The 24983-nt window shown below is 44.8% G+C and overlaps 2 protein-coding genes across 2 annotated transcripts in view; one reads left to right on the top strand and one right to left on the bottom strand.

The window, feature by feature from the left end:
- The window catches only part of UPRT (uracil phosphoribosyltransferase homolog), a 15338-nt gene extending 12984 nt beyond the window's left edge, over positions 1-2354 (top strand). Inside the window, exons 5-7 of the mRNA XM_027662404.1 lie at positions 301-462; positions 1071-1169; positions 1964-2354. Coding sequence (XP_027518205.1) covers positions 301-462; positions 1071-1169; positions 1964-2070 — 368 coding nt within the window. The 3' untranslated portion in view covers positions 2071-2354. The remainder of the gene's footprint in view (positions 1-300; positions 463-1070; positions 1170-1963) is intronic.
- Positions 2355-8827: 6473 nt separating this feature from the next.
- Positions 8828-24983, bottom strand: part of ZDHHC15 (zinc finger DHHC-type containing 15) — a 16774-nt gene continuing 618 nt past the window's right edge. The window contains exons 2-12 of the mRNA XM_027662403.1: positions 22339-22365; positions 20148-20242; positions 19337-19457; positions 18206-18275; positions 17804-17836; positions 16635-16755; positions 15312-15444; positions 14025-14151; positions 13296-13405; positions 11128-11210; positions 8828-10061 (exon numbers count right to left, since the gene is read on the bottom strand). Of these exons, the coding sequence (XP_027518204.1) occupies positions 11167-11210; positions 13296-13405; positions 14025-14151; positions 15312-15444; positions 16635-16755; positions 17804-17836; positions 18206-18275; positions 19337-19457; positions 20148-20242; positions 22339-22365 (881 nt within the window). The 3' untranslated portion in view covers positions 8828-10061; positions 11128-11166. The remainder of the gene's footprint in view (positions 10062-11127; positions 11211-13295; positions 13406-14024; positions 14152-15311; positions 15445-16634; positions 16756-17803; positions 17837-18205; positions 18276-19336; positions 19458-20147; positions 20243-22338; positions 22366-24983) is intronic.

Below are 24983 nucleotides of genomic sequence, written 5' to 3'. Positions count from 1 at the left end.
ACCAACACCCAGGGCTCAGGAACACCAACACCTCAGGAACACCAACAGCCAGGGCTCAGGAACACCGAGGAGATTCGGTTTTCTGTCTCAGCACAGAAAAAAGGAAAAGAACTTCAAGTGTTTTTAGAACTGAGGACAAACAATCTCCCTTTAGAACTGTTCCCAGAGGAGCAGAGGAGGGACTGTCCCTGTCCCTGCAGCGAGGCTGTTTCAGCAGTGGTGGGACTGTCCCTGTCCCTGCAGTGGGGCTGTTTCTCAGCCTGTAACCCTTTGCTGTTGGGGCCTGTGCTCTCCCTGCAGGAGAGGCCATGGAACAAGGCCTCCGGGACTGCTGCCGGTCCATCCGCATTGGGAAGATCCTGATCCAGAGCGACGAGGAGACCCAGCGAGCCAAGGTGTACTACGCCAAGTTCCCTCCAGACATCTACAGGAGGAAAGTGCTGCTGATGTACCCAATCCTGAGTGAGTGTCTGCCACCTTTATGGACAGTCAGACTCCTCGGAACGGGGAGGGCCTGAATGAAAGGAAAGCCTCCAAATTTCAGGGGCTTGGATGAGGTTTTCTGCTTGGTTTAGGTGACAGAGCAAGGAATTATCAGGCTGTGCCAGGACACACATTTGTCAGCTGCACCAGTGGGAATGCAAAGCAAATCCTTTGGCCATGGTGGTGTTTGGGAGAAAGGCTGAAGATTAAGACTTGGTATAAATTGATTTTTTAAAATTTTACCATGAGACAAGATTCAAACAGTATTTTTCTTACATTATTAAAAAACATTTTTGGATCAATATTATAATTGGAGAAGTAAATTACTTTAAAAGTAAATCCAGTTAATACTGACAAAAAACCCCTACTCTGATAAGGACTTTGTTGGGATGAGGTAAATTTTCCAGTCTAAGTTCCTTCATTAGGAGTGCAACGATTTCTGGTTAACACATGCAGAGGTGATGGCTTTCTAATGGGAAAGGACAGAATCACCATTCAGTCACACACCAACATTACCACAGGTATTCTCAGACATGTTCATCATCCAGGAGAAAAACCCACGCAGTCTGTCCCTCTGTCCCCTGCAGGCACTGGGAACACTGTCATCGAGGCTGTCAAGGTGCTGGTGGAACACGGGGTCCAGCCCAGTGTCATCATCCTGCTCAGCCTGTTCTCCACACCCCACGGTGAGTCAGGGCTGTGGGGGCACAGGGGTGTCCTGGGGAGGTGACATCAGTCCCACGTGTGACACAGTGGGGCAGAGCTGAGCCTCTGCCACAGCCCAGCCCCGTCACTGTGCCCAGAACAGAGGGGGTTGGGGGTTTTATGGCTGAATTGTAAAACAGAGCTGTGGTGTGGGCATGAGTGGGGCAGCAGAAAGGAAAGGGCCTGTCATGCTGAATGGGAAAGGGTTCCTAAAAGCAGGATTTTGCAGCACTGCCAGGTGCATGAAGGGCTTCCATGGCTCCCAGAGCAATGGCAGTAGCCCATGGAATGGGATGGGTAGGTCCAGCACCAAAAGGACACCAGTTCTGCCAGGAGTGGGAGGTGAATGGAGCTACAGAACAGTCCTGTCTGCATGGTAGAGATGTTACCTGGGAAAAGGGGATCTAAACCAGGGACATCTGCCTCTGGGAAGTACAAAAATGGGCCTCGTGTGTTTTAGAAATGGGCCATGGCAGAAATCACTACCAAAACACTGAGCTGGACTGCAGGGACGTATTGCTGGCAGCCTGGAACCACTTTAGTCATTAGGTGGGGAGCACACGTGTACCATAAAGGAAAGGAAAATCCAAAGAAGAGACCCCCAAAAAAGCAATCCCCTGCAGTCAGGAAGTTTTCTTCACAGACATTAGCTAAGGCAGGAACAGGAAGTGGAGACAGGAGCACAGAGCCTGACTCACCTTCAGAGTGCTGCTGATCCTAATTTGGCATGTGCTGAAGCACTGTAGTCATTATTGCCTTTGCTTTTTCTTCAAAGGTGCCAAATCCATCATCCAGGAATTCCCAGAAATCACCATTTTAACTACAGAAGTGCATCCTGTTGCACCAACACACTTTGGACAGAAGTATTTTGGAACAGACTGACAATCTCAGAACAACTGGATGTGACTCTATGACATTACAAGAGGTTTTTTCTATGTTTTATTATTGTTGGGTTGTCAAGGGCATGTTTGGGAACCTTTCTGGCCAAAGGGGGAAATACTTGACTTAGGTGAGTTCTGGCCTGAACAGAGTTCAAAGCACTCTGGTTACACGGCCAAGCATCTCCATGTTGGGGTTGTTAAACTGCCACACTCTGCTTTAACTTATTTATTCTTCTCTCTCCTGTCTGTGGCTGCCTGCAGAGCAAATAAACCCACTAAATCCCAGCAGAGCCTCCTTCATTTCTGGGGTCACTGTCCATCACTCCAGGTCAGCCAGTACAGCCACTCCCCATGCCTCCAAAACTAGGGGTGCACTGGGACCTCAGTGTCCTTCTGAGCAGCCACAGGGAATTTTTGGCAGAATTTTTGGTCTTTGGCCGGTGGCTGAGAACCAGAGGAATTTTGCTCTGTGTACATTATTTTCAAATAGTAAAACATCCCCAGTTGTCTTGCTCAATGGTCCTGAATAAAGAAGCTTCCTAGTGCAGCAGACATGCCCTGGAAAACTGGGAATCAGGGGTGGGAGCAGCAGTGCCTGTGGAAATTCTACACATACAGTACTTGGGAGTCTTAGGAGTCAAAACTTGTGGCTGGATTGGTCTCACCAACCCTTTTAAATGAGGAGAACCGCAGCAATAAGCTGGGACTCCATTTCTAGTTCTGTTCACAGAGCAACAGGACTTACAGCCAGCAGACAAGCATGGCCCTCAGAGCTCAGCAGCCTTTCCAAGCCCTCGATGCACTCATTGTATGGGTCACATTAAACAGCAATCAGGGCCAAACTCCTGCTGTCTTTGGCTTTAAATCCCCTGGCACCAAGTACCTGATGTCCAGCACTTCAGCTGGCACTGGCCTTACCTTACTGTAACTTTGGGGAAATGTATCTATAAGTACAATATAGTCCATTATTCTTTTAAAACATATCCATGTTCTAACAAATGCAGGATCAGGGAAGGTTGTCTCAAGTGTCCTTTGCACCTCTGGGCAGGTGAGCAGAGTGCCAAGGCCTGGGCTGCCCCCACCACTCCCAGCATTTAGTGAATCCTTTTTTGTCACAAATAAACAACCTTCCCTGCTCCAAGTGGTAATTCCAATTAATTAAAGTTGTGTAAGGCTTCCAGAGAGGGAACATTTAGCCTGAGTGTAGGAAATAACCACTCACAAGTATAATAAATTAGCCAAAAATGGTTTTAATGCAGTACTTGCCTGCAGTACAGTATAAAGCATAATAGAAAACAACAAAGCAGAACATACAGGATATTCAGCTGTAGAAACTGTACAAACACTTGGAAAATGCCAGTGAAACTCCACAGAGCATCAGCGTAGTCAGAACGTTTGTCCAACAGTAAAAATGAGTATCCCAGGCTTTTGTAAAAACCCGTTTGATATCAAAAGTCTCATTGTCAGCAGCAGCACTATACTCCTGACCCCAAATCAGCACCCCAAAGGTGGGCACCAGTCCCTTTGTGACATTCACTGGAAAATAGTTATTTCCTACTAAATGAAGAGGTGAGGAATTTGTCTGAGAGCACCCGGCTGAGCAGCGCGTCCTCGGCAGCACAGACCAGAGCTGGGGTAAGAAACACCCCCACCAGCCCATGCTGCTTCCTGAAAAACAGCTGGATGTGAACACACCAATCCACTGGAATTCTGTTGTTTCCCCTGATTTTGCTGGCACAGAGCCTGCTCAGCTTCCATAGGGGGTTCCAGTGGTGGGAGCCCTGACCCTGGTGCAGAGGGAGGGTGTTGGGAGCTCCCAACACACAGCAGCTCCTGCAGTGGCTGTTCAGCCCCATTTTCCTGCCTGGAAAAACTCCAGCAAGTGAAACCCACTGGCTTTCCTGTGAGGCAAAGTAAAAACTCCTGCTAACATTGAACAGCACATGCAGACAGGGCTGCCATGGTCTGATCCTGAGGTTTAAATTAAGTTTCATCTTTCAGGGACCCATTTGCACAATAAACATCATTTTCAGATGAAGATCAGCCATCTGATCAGATTATAATTTATAACATAACAAGACCTTTTCTATTTCCTATGTTCCTAAGCAAAAGGGAAGCTGTTACAAGTTCCCTGCTCCAACAGTGGATTTGGATTCACTCTGGAGTAGCTCCTGCTTAGATGGGCAGTGAGTAGAGCAGGAAGCTACTTCATTAATTCTGAGGAAGAATGACCACACATGGAGTTAGTTCAGAACAACAGGTTCCACCTCCTCACACAAGTTCTTAGTCACAAAACTCATCCTTTGGGATCCCAGGTGCCGAGGGATTTCTCTCTCAGACACATCCAGGAGGCTCCTGGATTCTCCAGAAAAAGGCAGGGGGGAAAAAATAATACACTGACCTTGTCAAGAATCCACTGGATTTTTATTTCTCTTACAAAGGAAAGTGCTGATCTGAGAAGGGGCAGCACACACCTTCTCCAGGTCAGGAAGGAGATGGGGAGAACAATTTTGTTGGTTCCACGGGATTTAGTCCAATGTTGAACTCAAGAAATTAGGTACTTGAGGAAGTACTGACACAGCAGGGATGCCTTCAGGTGAAATCCCTGCCTGCTCCATGAGCTGGTTGATGCAAGCAGGCATTTCTTTTCAAACACAGCCAAAAGAAGAAACAAAGATGATCCCTTGGTCCTTTTTGTTGGTTTTTTTTTGGCTGCTCTTTTCCCCCCCCAGCATACACTTTTTTAACATTGTCTGTTACCCACTAAAGCTTTACAAATGCTGCTGTAGATCTTAAAACCTTATACAGAAAAAAATAATTTTTTTAAGGAGCATGCAGGCATGACCAACTTACAGACTTGTATTTGAAATGTAAACTCAGATTTTATTTCACAAGGTTTACATCCCAAACTAAAGTGAAAGAATGAAGAAATGAGGTTTTTAGGAAAGAGAAAATGCAGGAAGTGGGATCCTGCTGCTCTAAGCAAAGCCAGCTGGGCCTGATGATTAGAATCACAAACTGATACCTGACAAACAGATTAACTACAAATAAAATACAGGCACAACTGCATAAAATGACACCTACTCACCTTCACAGTATCCAAAAACCAGCACAAGCAGCTCACAGCTGAAAATATCTTAACTATATGTTCAGGAGGAAGAGAGAACTCTCAAGGGGAGACGGAACGAGGACAAGACTCGGAGGCTGCAGCGGTGGGTGCGAGCTCAGCGCTAATGAGCAGGGCAGGAAATGCAGCATTAAGCGGGAAGAGCCCGGGGGGGCTGCCCTGCCGAGCTGTTTGACAGCCCATTGCTGGCACTGAAAGCAGCCACTCTACCATGCAAATGCTGTCATTGATCCCTTCAGAACGAGCTGATTTTTGCAAGTGTTCTGTAACCGAGCAGAAGCTGATAGAATTGGACAAATATCAATAAAATTGAGGTATTTTCAAGTACTATGGATCAACTTCAAAAATCTGTACCACAGGAGTCACTGAATGAAAACATGACCCTTCTGAGTTAATTAATTCTGGCTCAATAAACAAGGTCAGCGGTGCCTCCTTCACCTCCTAATTAAACCCTTGGGTGAGTGAGCTGGCTCTGCACAGAGGAACTGCTTTGCAGAGGAACTGCTCTGCAGGGGAGGCAGTGGGGCCCTGAGAACAGCTCAGCGTGTCCTTCAGAGCTAAATTCAGGGGAAAAATGGTAAATTATTTATTATTTTATGTTCATATTACAGACTTTATGCATAAAGTTGTGCTTTCAGTCCATACCAGCATACAGAGCTCCAGAGCTCCAGCTGGTGTGGATTCTGCTGAATCCCACTCCCATTTCTCCCAGGAAGCAAACATTCATTGCACAGTGCCATTAGGAAGCTTCCTGGTTCTTGCCAGTGACTGTGCACCACACACACAGCCTGCTAAAAACATACAGTACTGCTCCCTGCTTGAAGGAAAACAAAGTTATCCTGCTCCAAAGATCCAGCTCAGCCAGAGAAAAGGGAACTGACAGAGCAGTGGGGTGGGGACGAGTCCTGGCCCAGGACACAACTGACCACAGTTCTACCCAGAGAAACATCAATATGATGTTTTCCCTATTTTTTTTTTAAGAGTACAGTGTACCTGAAGGTAAATGGGAGAGGAGGGGGAGAGGTGAGTAGGTGGTTGTTAGTGATCAGTTACTTTGGAACATGAAACCAGGAGCAGAGGGATGAGACAGTGGCAGGTACCACAGTAAAGTTCAGCAAGACCATTTGTTGCTTCTTTCCCATGGTGACATCACTTGGAAAAGTTGCTCATGGCTGAGACAGCTCAGCCTCAAGGAGGATGTGAGATGCATTTGTAAAATGCTGCAATACCAACAGAAGGAGCCCAGGCCAGGTGGCAGGTGCTGAGCCCACACTCCTGTGCCCTGAGGGAAGCTCACAAATCCACAGCCATGGGTCTGACACTGCCACGCTGGCTGGCACTCAACCCATATTTATTACTGCCTGGTGACTGCTGGCAGAGCTACACAACCACTGGTGCTCCTGTTCCAGCTTCCAGGGCCTCATGGGAATAGCCCTGATGGGAGTTGGCCCCAGGGCTGCTCATGCCCAGCACTGCCCCACTTCCAGTCAGCCCCCCCACCTTGGCTGCACTCAGCCAAGCAACAAAATCTTCTTGACCTACAGCTGCTTCTACACCTGCAGCTCCAGCAGCAGGAGGAGATCCCCTAAGGACAGAAGCTGTTTCTGACCCTGAGCTGAGAACCACTCATTTTCTGCTTCATTCACTAGTCCATGTCTGCCACTAAGGCAGAGAAAACAGCCTTCCTGCCTCCACACTGCTCCAGGCTGCGGTTCAGCACTGAGCACGACAGTCTCACAACTTCCAGCAGCACCAGAACTGAGATTCAAACCTTTCCACTTCACCAAATTGTTTGGTGCAACTGGATTTACAGCACCTGACCAGAGACCAACAGTAACATCCCAAGGTGCTGGTCCCAGGGGAACACAGGCTGCTCCTGGGCACACAGAGCAGACCTGGAACAGTTGTGCCCCAGCACAGCAGCAGGAGGATGCACTGGAAGTGTTGGGCAGCTCCCAGAGCTGCAGTGCCATCGCTGCTGTGGGACTGGGTGGGCTGAGTCCCATCCCTGCAGTGCTGGGATGGAGGGAGCAGCTGCTCAGGAGGGGCTGGCAGGGCAGGTAAGGGACAGGTTTGATGACACAGCCCTCACAGTCAGGGATGATGGTGGAGAGCCTCGGGATGAGGATCGGGGATGGGAAACAAAGGAGGTGTTGCAGTAGGTGTATCCCTTAAAGAGCCATTTGCAGGTTAAAAAACCTGCCCTGCACTGGGCCTCCACTGGGCTTCCCTCTGAGCACCTGCAGCAGTGACCACAGCAGCTGAGCAAGTGCTGTTTGCCAGTGCATTTACCCGGCACAAACAGGACAAATGCCAGGGTAACACAAGGATATCACCTTCAGCGAGGAGAAGGGAACAAAATGGAGCTTGTTCAGTCACTCAGACATGTGGGTCTCCCTTGGTTTGTTCTGCCTCATTTTTACACAGCTTTTGTGTTTGTTTCCCATCTCCTGAAGCTTTCCAACACCTGATGTGGATATTGATGGGGAGTCATTCTGAAGTGATTAAACTGTATTTTTTCTACCTGAGCAAGAGATTTTTACAACCACAGGGGGCTGAGCTGCTTTTAGGGAAAGGGAAGAATTGGCCATAACCATTTACAAGAAAAAAAACTGAATAAAAGTTACTTGGAAATGTTTAAAATTGCTTCTAAATCTGAGCTTGGTAGCTGCCTTTTAAAGACATCTGGTTTAATAATTATTAGAAGACGAAACCTGATTTTTTGTACTGCCAAGTGAGCATTGCTGCAGCAGGAGCAGGCAGGGATGGTGCCGGCAGAGCTCGTGGGCAGCTCTGCTGCTGCTGCTGCCTGGCAGAGAAACAGCTCAAAGACACAGCTGTAACCAGAACCAAGCCCAGGAAGGACACAGGAACCTGCTCAGAAAACTCCTGTAAATCCACACAGCTCTGAAAAATACACTTCAGCTGACAGAATGGAACAGAAAGTCCCCAGATCTTCTTCCTGGTTTTCTACACAAGGAATTTTGAGTTTTTGAAGGCACAAATAGCACCTCTGTTGGTGCTAAATTCCTGCACATTTCCTGTTGTGTTTAGCTGCCACCGTCCTCTCAAACTCCCCCTCCAGAGCACATTTTACCAGAAATGAGGTGATTAATTCTGCTGCCATCTTTCATAGAAATGCAGGTTTAGATGGGCAGGAGAAACACTCGAGAGCCGTTTTGTGACAGCCACCCCACGGCCAGGGCTCCAGTGGCTGAAGCAGGAACATTCTGAGTGTTCAAGAGCACTCTGAGGACACAGACAAACCACCCCGAGCCTGGGTGAGCCCACCCTGACCCCTCACAACCCAAATCAGCAGCAAGACACTCCAGAGATCCCTGCCTGCTCTGCACAGAACTGCAGAGCTGAGGATCCCTGTCCCCAGGGTGGGATCACAGCAGGGAAACGACCGCTCCTGAGGGCAGAAAGTCTCTGCAAGGCTCTCCCATCTCACAGACACCTTCCCACTGGCAGCAGCAGCAGAGCAAACAGAGGAAAAAAAAGGATTTAGTAGGTAGGCAAAGCCTTTGTCACCAAACTCACTTCTCAGGTCATTTCTCCTGACAGGCACAACTGCCTCTGCAGTCACCTCAATGCCAATGGGCTGATAAACAAACACAAAACCGGGAGAGAAAATGGTACCAAAGGATCTTAAAGGCAGTACACTAATACTGTAAGCATGCACCTAATTCAGACATGAGTGATGGAGCTGCCAGGGCTGAATCATGCAAATAAAACCAGTCAAGTCTAGAAAAATGTGTATAATCCGGCCAAAGGGTCAGTTCCCTTCCCCAGAACAGAACCAGGATACATCCCTTTGCCTGCAAATGGAGCAAAATGTAAAAAAAATCTGATCACCTAGTGCTGAAACCCCTGGAACCACCAGTCAGTGCACTGGTTTGGGAAGAAGTCTGAAAAACTCTATATATCAATTATCTCTTCAGCATTTCGTGTGGAGTGTAAACTCCAAACACCACTGTTGGAGCTAAACTTTCACTGTCATTTCCAACTCCTGTGTTTCGAATTCACACCTTCCTTTCTGATTCCACAAACACACAAATTTCCATCAAACACCGATCCAGGAATGAGTGGACATTTTGGCCCTAGGAATTAATGCAAACTGGACTGTCTGAAGTTCCTGTTTGCATTTCAGGTGCCTGAAAGTAGGACTGGGCAAAGAGCACTGTAACCAAACTCTAAGACAATAACACCCTCCTAAAAAAAGTTAAAAAAATCTATGGCCACAATATTCTTGAATCTTGATACTGGCAATGGGAATATTTTATTTGCATTCACAGCTGCACATGTCAGTGTGCATGTTCAGCACTTTTTCTTTCAATATATTTACACCCAACTACCAATTTAGTGCCAGATTTAACTGGGTCTGTCTCGCACTGGGCTGAACTGACTCAGAACTTCAAACACAGTAGAAAATGTCAGAGAAGGTTGGAGAATCAGCCTCAAAATAAATAACCATCCCCAAGAATATTATGGCTTGGTAGAATTTCAAGAACTCGAGTCCCTGACGTTTGAAAAATGAAAAGGCCTTTGGAAGTGCACTCTCATCAACATTTTTACCTTTTTTGCATAAAAAATATATAGTATTTATAAAATAAAGAGAGCAGGCCAAAGAAGATTGGCCACAATCACTCTATAAAACTGTTCTGTTAACTCTGTAACTGAAACTTATAAAGTCTTGGGCCATCTGGACAGCAGGATTTCTGGAGAAGCACTCTCAGATGCAGACTCCAGTTGGGTGACACTTCAGGACGTTTTCTCATCTTGAAGATCCACTTGTTTTCTGCCCCTCAAAACTGAAGTCCAAGCCAAGAGAAGGTGTAGGCTCCTGAGAGGGAAGCTGAAATCTAAGGAAACAAAAACATGCACCTATAACACTGCTGTGATGAGCATCAATGGCTGATCTGAACTTTAAAACTGAGTGTTTTAAAGCCGTGAAGAACAACAAGGAAAATGCTGGTTTTCCCTCCCCAGTAGAAGGGTAGAATTCAGTCCTCACTATTGACAGAAAAAACACTTTTGGGTTTTTGTTAGTGGAAGAAAATGGACTGGTATCCACAAAATGCCAGAAGCCCATGGGCAAAAGTCTGGAGGTGCCCTGTCTGTGAGCACAGCCAGGCAGTGCTTTGCCATACAATAGTTATTAACACCCCTGGAAAACAGAGGGGTAAATTCCATCTGCCTGTCCCACCTTCTGCAAGTGGGACAGCAGATTCCTACTCCTTGGATCTCAGCCTGTTACGCTCCTCTGGGAGAATATCTCCTGGAGCCTGCAGAGGACAGAGCCTGCAGCTCCCTGTGTGTGTGCCCCATTCTCAAAGGCAGAACAGCTTTACAGACCAGGGAGTGTTTGGGGAGCAGCATCTTCCCCACAGTGCCATCTGTTGTTGTACCCACCTTTCTCCAGAGTGGAAAAAAATAGCTCAGGGAGTAGCAGCTGATGTGACATTCCAGGTCACTTCTTAGGTCACTTCCAGGTTTTCTCCCAGCTGCAACTTGGCTGCTCTCAACTTTCATTAGGCTGCACCTGCACCTTCCTACTCCTTCCATGAATCCCTGCACAGACTTCCCACCTTGGAATTGTACAAGTCAGTGCAAGAGTCGTTCCTGCCACATTTTCCAGAGCAGCTACAGGCTTTGTGTCCTCCTCTACACACTGTGCTGGTGGCTCTGGTGTTACCTGGGCCGACCCCCAGCCAGGGCTGCTGAGAGCCACCCCTGCCCTTCAGGTTCCCTTGAACCAGGGATTTCTGGGCAAGCTGGGGAATACTGGTGAAATCACAGCTCCATCCCCAGTGTTCAGGGACTGTCCAAGCACCATGGGGATGGCACTGCTAAAGCCAAACCCTGTCCAACAGCCCCTCCCCATTTCCCTGCAGAGTGTGGATTTGAGGGAAAGGAAGGAACACTGACCTTTGTGCTCAAGCTTTACCCGGCTGCACTGTCACACTGCTATGTCTCCCTTTCTATGACAAGGGCTGAGGCTTCACCAGAACCTGTACAGTGAAAAACAAAGCAGTCAGAGGTAAGTAAACCTGGTTTTCTCGCTGAGAATATATTTGTCACTAAGTATGGAAGTGTGTTTTTAAGAGTCATTCCAAATGAAAATAGACAACCACTTGTCAGAGATAACTGAACAGCTGCTTTCAAACTGAGATTGCTCTATTATTGGCTTTATTTATTTCATAACCATGTCACAAGCTTTAAAGCCACAAAGACAAATGAAGATCTGTCAGTTTTAATGTAACATTTCAGGTCTTTCTGACTACTCAATTATAATGGTTTACTTCTATTGTTTAAGAGAGACCATGAATATTTCAGCTGGAAGGGACCCATAACGATCATCTACTTCAACTGCCTGTAAATGTCAGTTATTTTATAAGCACTATAAACTGAGGAACTTCATATAAGCTCCAGATCATATTCTGGGGTCTGATCTAGCCAAAAATCATCTCACTGTCAAATGTTTTCATATGTAAGAATTAATTATTTATTCAGATAAGTTATACTTTGTAAAAGTTCGAAGAAGTTCTGACTCATTCCTAAAGGACTTGTTCTAAGCCTCACAAAAAATTCACAGAGATGCCATAGTTTGTTACTATTAAAGCCAATTCTGGTATTTTTAAAACCAATTTGTGTTACCTTGTAACTGCCAAAATTTATAGAGCAAACCAGGAAGAGCAGGTAGCTTTCTAACACACAGACAGGAACCAATTAAAGCAGTTCATCTGAAGAAAAGCTGAAATGAGCCTCTTCAGTCCTATTGACAAACTCCTGGAGAGTGGATTTTCCCAGCAGGACATGAAGTCAGTTTATTTTGCAATGGAAAACCTGAACAAAGAGCTGCAGGTGAGATCTGAGCAGAGCCTGAGCAGCAGGGCCTGTGCTGGAGGATTAAAGAGCTCATGGCACAGCACGGGTAGGAAAATGTTCACATGAAAAGCTTTTTTACCCTTTGCCCAAGGCTAAATCTTCCTCACAGGGTCTCAAACAGAAATCCTGCACATGTGGGACTAAAATGTACACCCTGAAAGAGAACTTTATCAGCAAAGTTCCTGAAAACTCTTCTGAGGCAACAAAGAGCACAACTATGGAAATCACGTCTCTGATGTTTGATCCATGGATTATAAATAACCTCAGAATTAATTCACACTATCACCATTCCTTAAAGGGAAAAAAAGGGTGGGATTACCACCTTTATTTTAAAAGGAACCTGTGAATGGCATCCTTGCTCCACAGGAAAAACCAGGAGCTCTTGCAGACAGGATTTCTGAACCCTCAAACAAGGGGACTGGGGCTCGTTAGCAGAAACTAATGACAAATCCTGAGCTTCCAATACATCCTGTACTCTCCAAAGACCAAAGCTTGCAGGTAAACATCCAAGGGGGAAAAAATCAACTTCAAACACAGAAATGTAAAATCATTAAACAGATTTTGGATCCATCTAACAAAAACCATCAAAGAATGTATATACATATAAATTCTGGTTTATAATAGGATTTCCATAGCATAAAAGGTATCTTTGAATGCCAGAAACCCATCAAATCGACTGCACAAACACAGCAGCTCACCTAGACCTGCTCCCAGCACATCTATTTTTCTATGGAGATCAGCACATCAAATCCAGCATCAAATGAACTGCTTTACTCCTGTAATAAAGCTGGACAAAGTATAAAGGAGCTTCTTAAATGTATCCCTGCACTCAGGTGTTTGCATGCCTGCTTTCACACACTCTCAGAAGATAACTGCACTTCTAAAAAATCTTAGTATTCTCCTTTTTTGTGTCCTAGATAATTGCACTGCATGTAACAACATTTACAGGTAAAAACACTCAGTTTGTGGCAACCTCAGTTTCTCTCTGCAACTTGTACCACCCTCTCAGTCCATTCACTTGCAAGTAGAAAGCTACTAGAAAACAAAAAAGTTGACTCCAAAGTAGGGCTTATTTTCAGTCTGTGCTCATTAGTCAAGGCAGAGCTGCCCAGGGACTCAGCCAACACCACTTTTATTTGATCACTTTGAATTTATCTATTAGGCACTGTAGGTCAGGACACAACTGATTTCCTACAGTGTTACCTTACCCTGGGGCTCTTCATCTATTCCATCCTCTTCCCACTGCTCTTCATTTGCCAGGAGAGGGTTACGAGCTTCACACGAGGCTCTCATGGGGAAAAAATGTCCATCCCCCTGGCTGCATGGAAAAGGCAGAGAGACACTGGAAAAACAGCTTCAAAGGATGACAATTTCAACACATTTCAACTCCAAACAAAGTTTTCTGCTGCTTCTATTTCCCATGTTTACTTAAAATTATATTTCAGCTTTGAAAAGCACCGTGTTTATTTTTCATGGCAGCTCAGATGCCAAGTTTTACTAGAGAGCAGTTTTGGTCCTCAAGTCCTTCAAGCTCACTGGGGAACAGAAGTTCAAATCTAAAGCCTGGAATTAAGTAATTTTTAGCAGAACTTCAATGTGCTAACTTGATCAAATCAATTGGATACAGAAAAAAAACCAAAACAAACAGAAAAAATTAACTTGTGGACAGGTAGAAGTGAGGGGGAACTAAGGAAAACAATTATGAAAACAGAGCAATTATTCCATAGGTGTAAATTTTATCAATTGATAGCACAGATTCTTCAGGGCAGAAATCACACATTTGTGTTTCAATGACACCCAAGATAAAATGGCCTCAATCTTAGTCAGTCAGATGTTACTGAAAGACACATAAAACCCCCACCTTCCTGTGACCTAAACCTATACACAAAATGGCAAAAATCGTATCAGCTTTTAGCACTCACTTGATTATTACTTACCTTGAGGCAATAGGCAGCAACCAGAGCTTTTTTTCTTCTCCAAACACTTGCTGAAGATTCTTTACAAAGCCAAGATTGAATCCATTTTTATCTGGGCCATTTTGAAACACTGGAGCTGAGAAAGCCTCTGCACACAGATGCAATTTCAGTGAAAAAAAAATGAAAATCAATGCCAAAGTCTCTGAAACAGGATTGTGCATGATGTGGCCATCTAAAGTCAGCATGATTTAATAGATTATATAGATTAAGCACTACAAAGTTTGAGAATGAGTGAAAGCTTATTCTCATTTTGCAAAGCCTGTAAAGACTTTCCAGTCAAAGGCAGGAATTTGGTCATACAACTACAGGACAGTCAAATCAAACCAAAAATGGTTTGTTTAATCTAGAGAACAAGAGTTAAAAGTTCTTTCTGCGAGACTTGTAGAAATTCAGTGGGTGAAAATTTCGAAAGTAAAAAAGTCTGCAGAATTAAACAGGTTGGCCTTCAATGAGTATTCCAGAAGTGGCACTGGAGATTTAAATTGCCTCATTCATTAATGATATAATGAACAAACAAATGCAAATAGACCCTCTGTTATGGTGAGGCACAAAACTAAAAAAAGAGAGGGGAGGAGAACCTGGAGTGCCTTAGAAACAATTTGATCTACCTTTGAAGCTGCTGCACAGGTCTGATGCTTTGGGCCAGATGAGCTTCTGTGCCCCAAGAAATGAGTTCTAAAGTTAATAACTAGACAAAACCAGAATATTTGCTCACTCTTGATAGTGTCTTTTTTGTTATAAAACTTTATCCAAAAAGCTTTAAAAATTGAGCAACATTTATCTGAGGAAAGACAAAGAAACTACTCGGCAAAATCATTCTGTTCTAGATAATTTCTTTGGTTTTACAGTCATAACTTCTTTGCCTTTATCAATGAGAATGGACACTGTTTCCCAACTTCACTAAGCTGGTTTAGGATGCACACCAGCATCTGAACAAAACAAACCATTACTCCTGAAAAGCTGCACTCATTTCAAACATGGTTATACATACGCATAATATTTTTATAATTGGACTTTTACACTGTAAGACTCTTGTTTCCCTTTGTGCTTTTGTCACACCAGCTAACAAACACAACTAATTTCAAATGACAAATTTTTGCAGCATTGTGCCAAGATCTTAAATCTTCCTTCCCTCATAAGCCAGCAGGAATGCACAGAAATAGAATAAATGCCTTTTTTATTTTCTTTTTTGGTTCTCACAGCACCCTGGTGTGTCTTAGAAAAAGAAGAGGGACACAAGAGCTTTACCTAAGGTGGATCTGTTTCTGCTAACGAGCCAGCAGTGGTATCCAAACAGAAACATGAGGCTCACAAAGAACATGATTGCCACGAAGAGAAGGAAAAGGATGTGAAATTTGGAACGTCCATTGGTCAGTTCACCCTGGAAAGAAAAGCAACACAGAACAAGTGATAGGAAAAAATTAAAGCTGGAAATTCTTCATTCTTAGAGAGAAGAAAGAGAGCTTCTCAAACTCCTATTGGGAGTTCTCAAACTCGTACAGACAAAAATCAACCTTAGTATAAAAACCAAGGAGAGACAAAGAAATGAGGTGGTTCATTTCCCCTCCTGTACCCAAAGCACAACTCCTGGTGTGCAGCAGAGGCAGGGCAATCACCCTTCCCACCTGGGCACCAGGAGCACACCCTGTGCCCACAGGGAAACGAGCAGGCAGGAGCTCTTGAAGCCCTCTTTATGTTCTGCTGAGTTTCCTGTGCATACACTAAAATTCTGCACCTCTTGCAAGGTGAGGCAAGAGAAGCTGGCCTGCACAGCTCCAGCTTTGGGGGGGGGGGGGGTTAGAACTGAGCAGAGAGGACTTGGGAAAGCTTAAAAACCAAGTGGGACCTTACAAGAGGTGGAGACACCCATTTCCTTCTAGAGCAGAGAAGCCAAGTGCCAGAGGTGCCCAGCAGCACACACAGGCAGGCTCTGGGCACCTGCAGGGAACAAAGGCACTTCCCAGCCTTTGCTCATCCCATGGGAGCAGCACAGAGCTCACGGCTGGGCCCTGCTGAGCGTGAGGAACAATTAATGCCCAGCAAAGTTAAGGGACTTGAACACAGAGTCAGCAGCTGAGGGGACACAAACTAGAGGCCAAGGGCCAGCCTCTTACTGAGCTGTCAGCTGGCACTGCTGCATAGGAGTGACCAGCAACAACTGAATAAAAAGGCTATTTCAGTCCAGTTTTAAACTGAGAAAGGAATCCTATGGGGATTAGAAAATGAACGAGGGGGCTTGACTTTTTTTCCTCTTTTTAGTAAATATGTACAGATCAAAGTCAACATCAATTCCAAACGTTCTGAGAGACACACATGCAAACAAAAAGGAAAAGGATATAACCTCTTTCCCAGAAGCTAGTCTACAGTTTGGAATTCCTGAGGTCTATTTGGTTCTTGCTTTTGTGCGTTTTGGACATATAATGGGAGTTTTGGACTGAAAAAGGGCCCAGGAAAGTACCTCACAGGAAAAATGCAGCCCCTCCACTTGACTGAGAGCAAAACAGCAACGAGAGTGACCAAACCCCACGAGACTCACAGGAGATGAAAAAGGAACCAGATTTCACAACTTACTGTCCAATACTTAATGAAATACTTGAAGACTGTTGCAGCAATATACAAGCAATACAACAAAGAATAGGCTAAGAACAGTAGAAAGAATTTGTAGTTAGAAAATCCAATGCAGTTATTCACCCTAGAGGACAAAAGCAAAGTTGAAATCAGGATTTGTGCAGCACATGGTTGTCACACAAAGAGCACGACCAGTTTGGGGGGTTATTAAACCTCTGGCTCACACGACAGAATTTGGCAAGAAGCAGCTCCCCTTAGTGGCCAAAATGGAACAGAACTCAAGTCTCTGCTTTTCACTCCAAGGCTTCTTGCTGGGCCAAGGACAAGCACAGCTCATGTTTCGGGCTTGGTACCGCGGGCAAATGTGTCCCAGAGGCAGCAGCTGATTCCTCCTGGCTGGGTCTTGTCTGCAAAGGCAATGGGCTCTGGGAGTTCTGGGCTCCTCTACCCAAGGGCAAACCTCAGCAGCCACATTCATGTTGGTGACATCCAACCCAGCTAAGCCCAAATTTGGTTCTAATTCTCCATGCACAGGACAACTCCACAAAGGAACCAGAGGATGCAGGAAAACATAGTGGGGGTTTGTCTCAGGTTTGGAAAATCCTCTACAATTTGGATTGCCAGGGAGGTTCAGGTGGGGAAATGTTTGTGTTGTTTCTGATTTCTGAAATCTTCCTTTTTAAAAAAAAAAGGAGGAGTTTAATAAATTGAGTGGCAGCAATTCTCCAAAAGGGTAAAGCTCAATTAATCCATGCAGCTTTCTGCACTGATGGTCTCTGAAAAGGCATCAGTTCAGAAATGATCCACATGCAAATGTTACTATTTGAAAGCACCCCCAAGTGCAGATGAAATGATGACAGACCCCAGAATAAAGGCTAAGGTTAAGTTCCTTTCAAATTTGAATAATAGTCAGTGTAAATTAGCAGTTGGGTTTTAAATGATATCAATATCACAGCTTTTTCACATATAGTTTATGGAACAAGCACGAATAATCTGTCTTTCAGAATATCAAACATTTCAGGCAATTTTGAAGCGTAATTATCTTATAAATTTCCCAACATAAAGAGATGGATGGCCTGAAATGAGAGAGGTATACAGAAATATGTGCCAGAAATATATATATATATAAGCAACCTTTCTTGGAAAGCCACAAACCAGTATCTAGGACATACCATGGACAGTGATGATCCATTTTTAGCACACACCTGCAAAAGGACAAAAAAGAAAAATGGAAGATTTTTAATTGGTACTTAATTGCCAACTGCAGATCAACAGCAAAACCTCTGGTTTTTGTGATTTTTACGTGACAGAAAGTCAAAATGATACTGTCTAAGTTTTTTAAGGTAGTATTGTTTTAAGATGAAACTCTCATTACTTCTTCAAGGCCAACTAATGTCCTTTGTTCTCGTCTAGAGAAGAGCAATGCCGAGGGTTTCTCACCAGAGCACTGGAGGCTGCAGTTGGAACAGAGGCCCCTGGGTCCCTTTCTGTGTTAAGAGCCATGGGAAGGCCCAGCCCACCCACAGGACCCCATGGGTACTGTGTTCACCTCAGAGACACAGTCCCTGACTTACATGGCACAGACAGAGCAGTGGTGACAACGATCAGGTTTGATCAGCTGGCATCTGTCACAGAACCGAATACCTGAGATTAAAGACAAATTAACACCAAATGATGGAAGAGACTTCTTTTTTTTTTTTTTTCACATGATAGCTGATATTGGTGTTCATTTCCTAACTCTTCATACTCCTTCCTTTATCACTTCCTCTATCATTTGCTGCTGGTTTTTGCTGCCAGGATTAGCAATGCTCCTGATTCTGCTGGAGATCTGCAGATGGGGGGAGCAATCCTCACTGAAATCACAGAATGGTTTGACTTGGAAGGGACCTTAGAGATCATCTGATTCCACTCCCCTTACATGGGCAGGGACACCTTCCACCAGCCCAGGTTGCTCCAAGCCCTGTCCAACCTGGCCTTGGACACTTCCAGGGCTGGAGCAGTCACAGCTTCTCTGGACAACCTGTGCCAGGGCCTCCCCACCCTCCCAGGGAAGAATTTCTCCCCAGCTTCTAATCTAAACCTACTCTAAACAATACAGCCAGCTTAAAAGTGATAAACCAAAACTGCACACTTCCTTCTGGCTTCCACATTTACTCAGACTGTACATACATCCCTTTTTGGCAATTCCCTATTTATTCCAGTTCTTTACTTCAGAATTCTTTGGCTTGCCTGGCAGAAACGAGCAGGTCAGAGCCTCCAATATGAACACAGACTTCTTTAAGCTGCGAAAGGAGTCCAGAGGCATTTAATCACTGAGCATGGCCAAGAAATCTGGTCACAGAATTATGTCCTGCATCTCTAAGCCAGACTCCATTTTAAGTAAATATGATGACAGATCTTGTGATTCTACTGCTCATACTAAACACAGGCAACACGGGCTTTTGAACATAGATCCAAAGGGTAGCATATTGCTTCTCAAAGGCAGCACCTGGTCCTCCACGGAATGAAGGAATGTTCAAAGCTTTTTTGCTTTTCCAAAGAGAAAATTTGAGAAAAAAGGCATGAAAATCATTCCCACAGGAATTAATGGGTGCTGCAGTGGCACTAGGAATGCTGTTGGTTGGCAGGACCCTCTGGAGTGCCAGTGTGTGCTACTTGACTGTGCCTGTTGAGCTCAGAGCTGCCGAGCTCCCTGCTGGGCTCACCTCCATTCCCTGTCCTCGTGTACACCGGCAGCTTCCTGGCGATCTCGGCGAGGATCTGCCTCTGCACCTCCGGCCTCTCCTCGTTCTCATAGCGCTCCTGGTCAGCGTAGGACATGTGGAACTGGGGGCAGAAGCCATGAGAGGAGCAGTTACCCAGGGGGAGCAGAGAGAATGCTTCAAATACAGGCAAGTCTAGAAACATTTTTACCTCCCACTCCCGCTCACGAGGTTAATCAAGTGTGAAAATGTGTTTGTGAAGAAGACAAAGAAGACAAAGTGAGTGCTGGGCAGCCAGAACCCCACGTGATACACCAATAAAAAATGCAAATGTGAAATTTAAAGACTACAAAACAACTTACTTTAATTGCTCCTACGGCTGCCTTAGATGACTATTTTTCATTACTCACCTTGATAACACTTTAAGCACTTCCCTCGTGAGCAAAAACCTGCCCCCAATCACAGTTTTATATTTCTAAAACTGGGATTAGTTGTTATTTATACATTTACATTCTTGTAATCAGGATCAGATTAAGGCCATGTATATTTGGAGTGCCACACAAACATTGTCTTCACTCTGTTGCTCCAAACAGTGTTGTCTTAGTATTTCACAGAGAGGTAAAAAAAAAAACAAAACAAGAATAATCTACCAATCCAAGCAACATGACAAAGTAAATACTTGGTGGAAAAAGCATTAAAACACATGTCTGCATCCAACTGTCCTGTCCAGATCAACTTGACCAAAGGATTTTTGAGTTCTCTTTAGTGTCCCTGCTTTTGCTCTGCAAGGAATGGAAGGTGCTGGGGCTCTTACCTTTTTGTCTGGCTGCACTGGGAGAGTGAAAACAGACTTCCAATATGTCCACACAAAGAGCACAAAGAGAATATGGAATATTACAAGATAGGCCACTAAAAACAAAACAAAAAGAAAAAACAGAAAGAGAGCAATGACTTCTTAAGCAGAAGTTTCATTTAGGAGGGGCATAATTCCCCATTCTTACAGTCCAGCCAAACCTCCCAGCAGCATTCCAGAGCTCAGGGGCTGCACCCAGGGGGGACTGAGCTCACAAGCCTCCCCCCTCCCCCAGACCCCATTCCATGGGGGAAGAAGATACAGTTCTGAGAGACTTCCCTACCAGGGCAGGTACCCACCCCATATCCCTGGGAATGCCAGGATTCCTCTCTTCCCCACATCCCAGGCACAGACAGGCAGAACTGGCTGGTGCTGAGCAGCACACAGGTTAATACTGCAATCCTGCAGCACCTCCCAGTTTTGGGGCTCAGTTGCTGCTAAATGCAGTCAGAGCACAGACCCATATTGCCAGTGCACTGCCCACCCCTGCTGCCTTCCTGGCAGAGCTGAGAGAGGAACAGGAGCTTGACATCACTAGAAAACATCCAATCTCTTTCACATTTGCCACAGCTGATACAATAAATCAGGAAAACCTCTCTCAAAGTGAGCAAAACAGGTCTTGTAAGTACTGAAGAATTGTAATCCACTGGATACAGGTGAAACCAGCCTGTGTCAGAGTAGTCTTATCTCAACATGCCAACTTTATTCCAGAGCCCTCGGGCATAAGCAGGCATTCCATGGTCAGGGAGCCAAAGAGCAGCAGCTCTTAAGCTACACAAACTAGCTGATATTTAACACTCAACTCACTAAGACATTATCAAACAGTTACAATACAGTTTTATTTGAACATATTATTTAATTGCAATAAAAACCTCATTTCCCTCATTTCTTTTAAGCTTCAAATTCTAGAAACTAAGATTAAAATAAATACTACTAGCGGAAAGAGAAGTCCAAAATCCAAACACTTCCTAACTGTGTGAAAACACTGTCTTTCCTGTGTGAAAACTGGTAAAAAAGGCCAAATGCATCACCGAGACTCTAATGAGATGGCAAATGATGGGATACACCTCACAAGGATGTGATGGACTGTGTGAAGGAGCTGTGAATCAAAGATAAGTCATTCTTATGCTCCCAGCTTGTTTGAGATGTTATCCTCATACTACAGTGCAGGTGGAGCTCAGCCACTTTTTAATTGGTATGAAAAGAGATAAATCTTGAAACAGGTTTAGTTTTAGTTGATCAAGCAGCACATCAGAGGAAGCTGACCCAGAGATGCACTAATGGATTGGGCAACTACTAACTTTCTACTGTTGAATAATCATTAATATCCTGCTTTCCAGAGTTTCTCTGTAGCAATTTCAAATATTAGGACTGCTTTGTAGTGGAAAGAGAATGGACTCGATGCAGCAATCTGGAGGATCTTTAACTATCACCTGGCATTGCTCTTCATGGAACAACTTCCCCGACAACTCCACCTACTTCTATCCTTCATAACCCTGGAAACAAAGAGGCCACCTGGATTAGCCAAAAGCCTCCAAAGCACCTCCAGGAAGAAGAGGAGGAATACTAAAATGGCCACTGACTCCTTATCCTTAGAACATGATCGTGGCCTCCAACAACACACCAGTGGAAAGAGTCTCATGGAGTGATCCTACTGCATTATGGCTCCAGAGCTGGTTAGTGGGGAACAGAAACAAGAAAAAATCTGTGCCTGCCTACAAACTCCACTAAAAATAGCTTTCTCTGAAAGATCAAAGGAAACAGGGGAAAAATAGGTGGGCCACAGAACAGAACTAGTCTTTTCTATTTGGCTTGTAAAATGAGCTCTGAAAATGTGAAAGAGAAAGGGAGAAGAGATGTGTGGGTGTGCACAGACAGGCACACCTTTTCCTGACAGAGTCAGAGGGATTAAAGCCTTCCCATGTTTTCTTATGCTGTGAGTAAACAGGGCACTTCCCAATGCATCCAAAAGCTACAGCCTGTCTAACAATGCTTGCTGTGCACCCCAGGAGTGTAATTACAGGAAGGAAACACTGAAAGAGGATGTACATTTCAAAGATTGACAGCAAATATTTTTGATATTTCAGCCGGAACATTTGTGAATCCTTTTACACCAGGATTGAGCGTCAAACAGTAAACTGAACACACATACCTTTCTCCACAGGGTTGCTCACAGTCACTGAAAAAGAAAAAAAAGATATGTCTACAGAGTAGGAATCCGAGGAAAGTTTGTTACAAATGACATTCCTATGTGAAATACAGCCATTTTAGGAAAAAATGTTCACATTCAAGAGGCAAAAAGAGAGCCCACAGTCCAGCATCAAATCCAAAGCATCCGTAACAACTCTTCTTCACTCACACACACCCCCACAACAAGATGTTCAGTAACTGTTACTTATGCTGTATTTTCCCATTTATAAAATATATTCTCCATATTTGTACATCAGAAATGACAAAACCAATCCTTTGGTGACAGTGATATGACAAGATTACCAGGGCTCCTTCAGCAACTGTCCAAGCAGCATCTCTGTGCATGTACCACATACCTGCAGCTCCTTTCTACCAGTCTCTTGGTGGTCTTGACCCCCTCCCATAAGCACTGTCCAAAGCATTTCTGCATCAGCATGAATAAAAAATTAACCATTTCTCAGCTTTGGCCTAGTCAGCAATTGCAATGACTCCATTACTTTTACACCTCCTACAAGTAGAGATTTTACAACCCCTCCTTACTTCACCGTAATGACAGAACAATCCCTACACCAACAGAGCCACCTTGACCAACCAGTAAAGGGTACATCAATGTCTACTTGTGCTGATTACTTTAAAATCAACCTATTATTTTAAAAGGCACCATCTAAGTTTCACAGAAGACACAAAGACATCTCTCTTTAACTGAAAGCATAGTGGTTCTGTGATATTTGCTTGGAAGACAAAGTTCTGTGACACACAGCACTTTTTTCACAGTGGGTGAAAAAAGAGACTGAATATTTGCTGTGTCTCTGCACACTCATTTTCAGGTGAGCAAGATTGTGAGAGAACCTTTATTTTTAGCTTTGGTTTGCTGCCAATCAAGCTATGAAGACATCAGCTTTTCACAAATGCTTGGCTCCCTCCTGAAGTGTGTCACATTTGCAGCAGGGCCTTGCTAAGGGTTTTACTTGAGAAAAGAGCATAAAAAAAGGCTGTGTAAAAGGTTTTATTGCAGGATCATTGTTCTCTCTGCGGCAGCAACCACCAACCAGACAAGAAATCAGGGCCTCCTCAGGACTGTGACTCACTGGTCACACCAGTCAGTAAGAGTTTAAACTCAGTATGATGAGATGGCTCCAGGACATCCCCCCTCACCACTCCCAGTCCTGAGCACAACTGAGGGTGAAAACCAAGAAGCCAAACAAAGCATCTACTATTTGCATGCTCACAACAGCTGAGAAGCAGCCAGCACAGAAAGCCTTGCTGTGTTAGAAATGTGGAGAACGTCCTGAGAGCTGCTTTGCAAGTACCAGCACATGCCAACAGTTAATGCTCAAACCCTGAAATAATTTAGTCATTCCAACTCCTGTGTAGATAAACCTCCTCCACATGCAAATGAAAGAGATGGGAGAGAAAGATGGGGCGAAAAAATAGGCGAGTGTGGGGAAATGAATGATTTTCAGCCATAATTCCAGGCAGTGAGCTGAGCTCCTGGCAGCTGAACCAGCACTTGCAATGCAACATAGTCCCAACCCACACCCCAGCAAAATCACCTGAGTCTCTTCTAAAAGCTGCACTGGGACCTGGAACAAGCCAGTGTTCAACTTTAGTGAACCTGTACAGCACTGCCAACAAAGCACAGTTCAAGAAAATACTCTAATTTTTGGTCACATGTAATGACAGTTCCTTGCAACTCGGAGATATTGTTCTGTGTGAATTCTTGAAAGAAACCACAGTCCCAGAGAGGGGCTGAGAGCAATGAAGTGTTTGAGGCTTTGCCAAGCTGCCAATTAAAACAGACCAAAGAAACTGCATTTCAGTTTAGTGCCCATTGAGAAAAAACACTGCCAACCCTACCAAAAACCTGATTTCCATGTGCAGCACCAGAAGGCAGCTCCTGTCCCAGGAACATCCCAAACCACCCTTCTGGGACCTTGGGCTGCCTTTACCCTGTCCCGAGGAGAAAGAGCCTCATGTTCCTCTTCACAACTTCAGAAGTCCAAGCTCCCACCTCTCCTCTCCCCCGGAACTAACAGTCCTTTCTCCTACTAACAGATTTTTGCATGCATACAAAACATTTGCAACTTACTATCCAATTAAATTGCTACATTAAATAACAATTCTAGCCAGTACAAAACCTTTCCTTTCTAAAATGTAGCATTTCCACGCTACTGTAACAACTTCAGTGTGATTTCATGTAACCTTTTTCTTCCCTGTGCAGAATATATATATTAAAAATGAGTTTATGTATATTTATATGTTTATATATGCATATATATCTACCTCAAGGCAGAGCATAGACTGATTTTTGTTACTGTTTAGCTCATAAATCACATCTGAACGTTGTCATACGGCAACAACCCGGCCCTTCACAGTGGGGTCACTGTCCCAACCCTCCCCACCGGCACCTCCCCGGCACGGACACACAAAACAGGGGCTGAGTCCCAGCCCAGCCCCGGCCGGGGCAAACCCCGGGAACAGCCTGAACCCCAGGAACTCATCCCGGGACGGACCCCGCCCGGAATGGAGAGTTATCCCTGTGCTCCTGCTCTGCCCGGGGGTGTTCCAGACGGGACAGGAGCCGGGACACCGGGAACACCGGGACAC

This window comes from Corapipo altera, unplaced genomic scaffold (assembly GCF_003945725.1).
Source record: "Corapipo altera isolate COAL_440 unplaced genomic scaffold, ASM394572v1 326, whole genome shotgun sequence".
In the NCBI taxonomy this organism is placed as follows: domain Eukaryota; kingdom Metazoa; phylum Chordata; class Aves; order Passeriformes; family Pipridae; genus Corapipo; species Corapipo altera.
Note: the sequence above shows the minus strand (reverse complement) of the source record. Positions and strands in the feature narration are given on the sequence as shown.